The sequence below is a fragment of the Oryx dammah genome, unplaced genomic scaffold (genome assembly GCF_014754425.2).
Source record: "Oryx dammah isolate SB20612 unplaced genomic scaffold, SCBI_Odam_1.1 HiC_scaffold_1393, whole genome shotgun sequence".
Lineage (NCBI taxonomy): Eukaryota > Metazoa > Chordata > Mammalia > Artiodactyla > Bovidae > Oryx > Oryx dammah.
The window spans coordinates 5,142-6,454 of record NW_024071511.1 but is presented as its reverse complement, the minus strand read 5'-3'; the positions used below and the strand labels follow the sequence as shown (position 1 = coordinate 6,454).

The 1,313-nt window shown below is 38.6% G+C and overlaps 1 protein-coding gene across 1 annotated transcript in view; it reads left to right on the top strand.

Annotated features, from left to right (window-relative positions):
- Window positions 1–643: 643 nt before the first annotated feature.
- Window positions 644–1,313, top strand: part of LOC120859523 (rho GTPase-activating protein 20-like) — a gene marked incomplete at its 5' end in the record, with an annotated part of 2,318 nt that continues 1,648 nt past the window's right edge. The window contains 2 exons of the mRNA XM_040235603.1: window positions 644–783; window positions 1,297–1,311. Coding sequence (XP_040091537.1) covers window positions 644–783; window positions 1,297–1,311 — 155 coding nt within the window. The remainder of the gene's footprint in view (window positions 784–1,296; window positions 1,312–1,313) is intronic.

The following is a 1,313-nucleotide window of genomic DNA, read 5'->3' as shown; positions in this document are numbered from 1 at the left end:
TTGGGGAGGATATATTCCATCCAAAGAGTTGTAGGGGTAACGTGTAGCTTACCCATTGGGGCTTTGGATTTATTTCTAACACCTGCTGCTTAAAAGTCTGTAGAACTGAACTTTTATATGGTTTTTATTTTTAAAAAAGGAAAAGAGCGAAGCTATTTCGATACTAGCTTTTTCCCAAAGAGCACACATACCTCCGGTTTTCTCTTAATATGTGTATAAGAGCATGTAGGGGTGTAGTTTTATTTCAGAACTTCTCTTTCTTGAATTCAGAGCAAGCACTGTGTCTGAAGTAAACAAACAAAATGGGTATGTGCATTTCTTTTCAAGAAACGAATAGGATTTGGGGGGAGTTATCACCAGACCTTGCCAGTTTGTACTAATGTGTTAACATGTACACCAAGAGTAAGCTCCAGGTGATAGAAGGAGCTTTAGCCTCATTCTCACTACAGCCTAGACTCTACTTTTAGGCTTCTAATTTTAGTTGGGGAAAATCCAACCAGTACTTCTGAGTATGCAAGGCTGTGGAGAATCACAGCCCAGCTCTGTGTGAATCAGTCTGCGTGGCTGTGAAGGAACTGCGCACTGAATTGAATTTTTCAACATAATATTTTCTTTGCAATTTCTCCATTGAATTTATCATAAGAATAATATATATTTTTTTGATCTACATAAGGATTTTCTTCGACACATCCAAGGAAGCATATTTTCAGCCCGTCTCTATGATAAATGGCTTGATGTTATTGATCAAGGGAATGAGGAGGAGAAAATAACTGCGGCCCAGAGGTAATGCTGCAATAATTACTCAACTCTGAGAAAATACAACCAACATACTCTTAGGAAAATATTAGCTTATAGTTTACAGCTGTGTCCTCTGAAATAATGAGCAGTATCAAGTGGTTTCACTTGATCATACCCCTGGAAGCCAGTTTGGAAAGAGATGCATGCCTTATTGGTGACACTGTGGTTTTCTCCTAATCTTATTAACATGGAATGCTTGACCATTTTACACCTTCTGAATACATGAAACTGTTGGCGATGAAAGCCACGGGCCTAAAAAGCGATGATAAAGAACCAATCCGCCAGGGGTATGATCTTAAATACAAACACATAACTAACCAGAGTAGGGCTTACCTGGTTCAGGAATTAAAATCAGTGAAACATTTTTGTATGCATTCATGCCTGGCACTGTGAGAATGGACTGTGTTCCTGGTAGAAAAAGAAGTACTTTGTTCTCTGTATTTCCACTTACTAAGCAAAATGACTCGCTTTATTCATAAGTGCTTTTTCTGTCATTAGGCTTCTGGAGCAGCTTC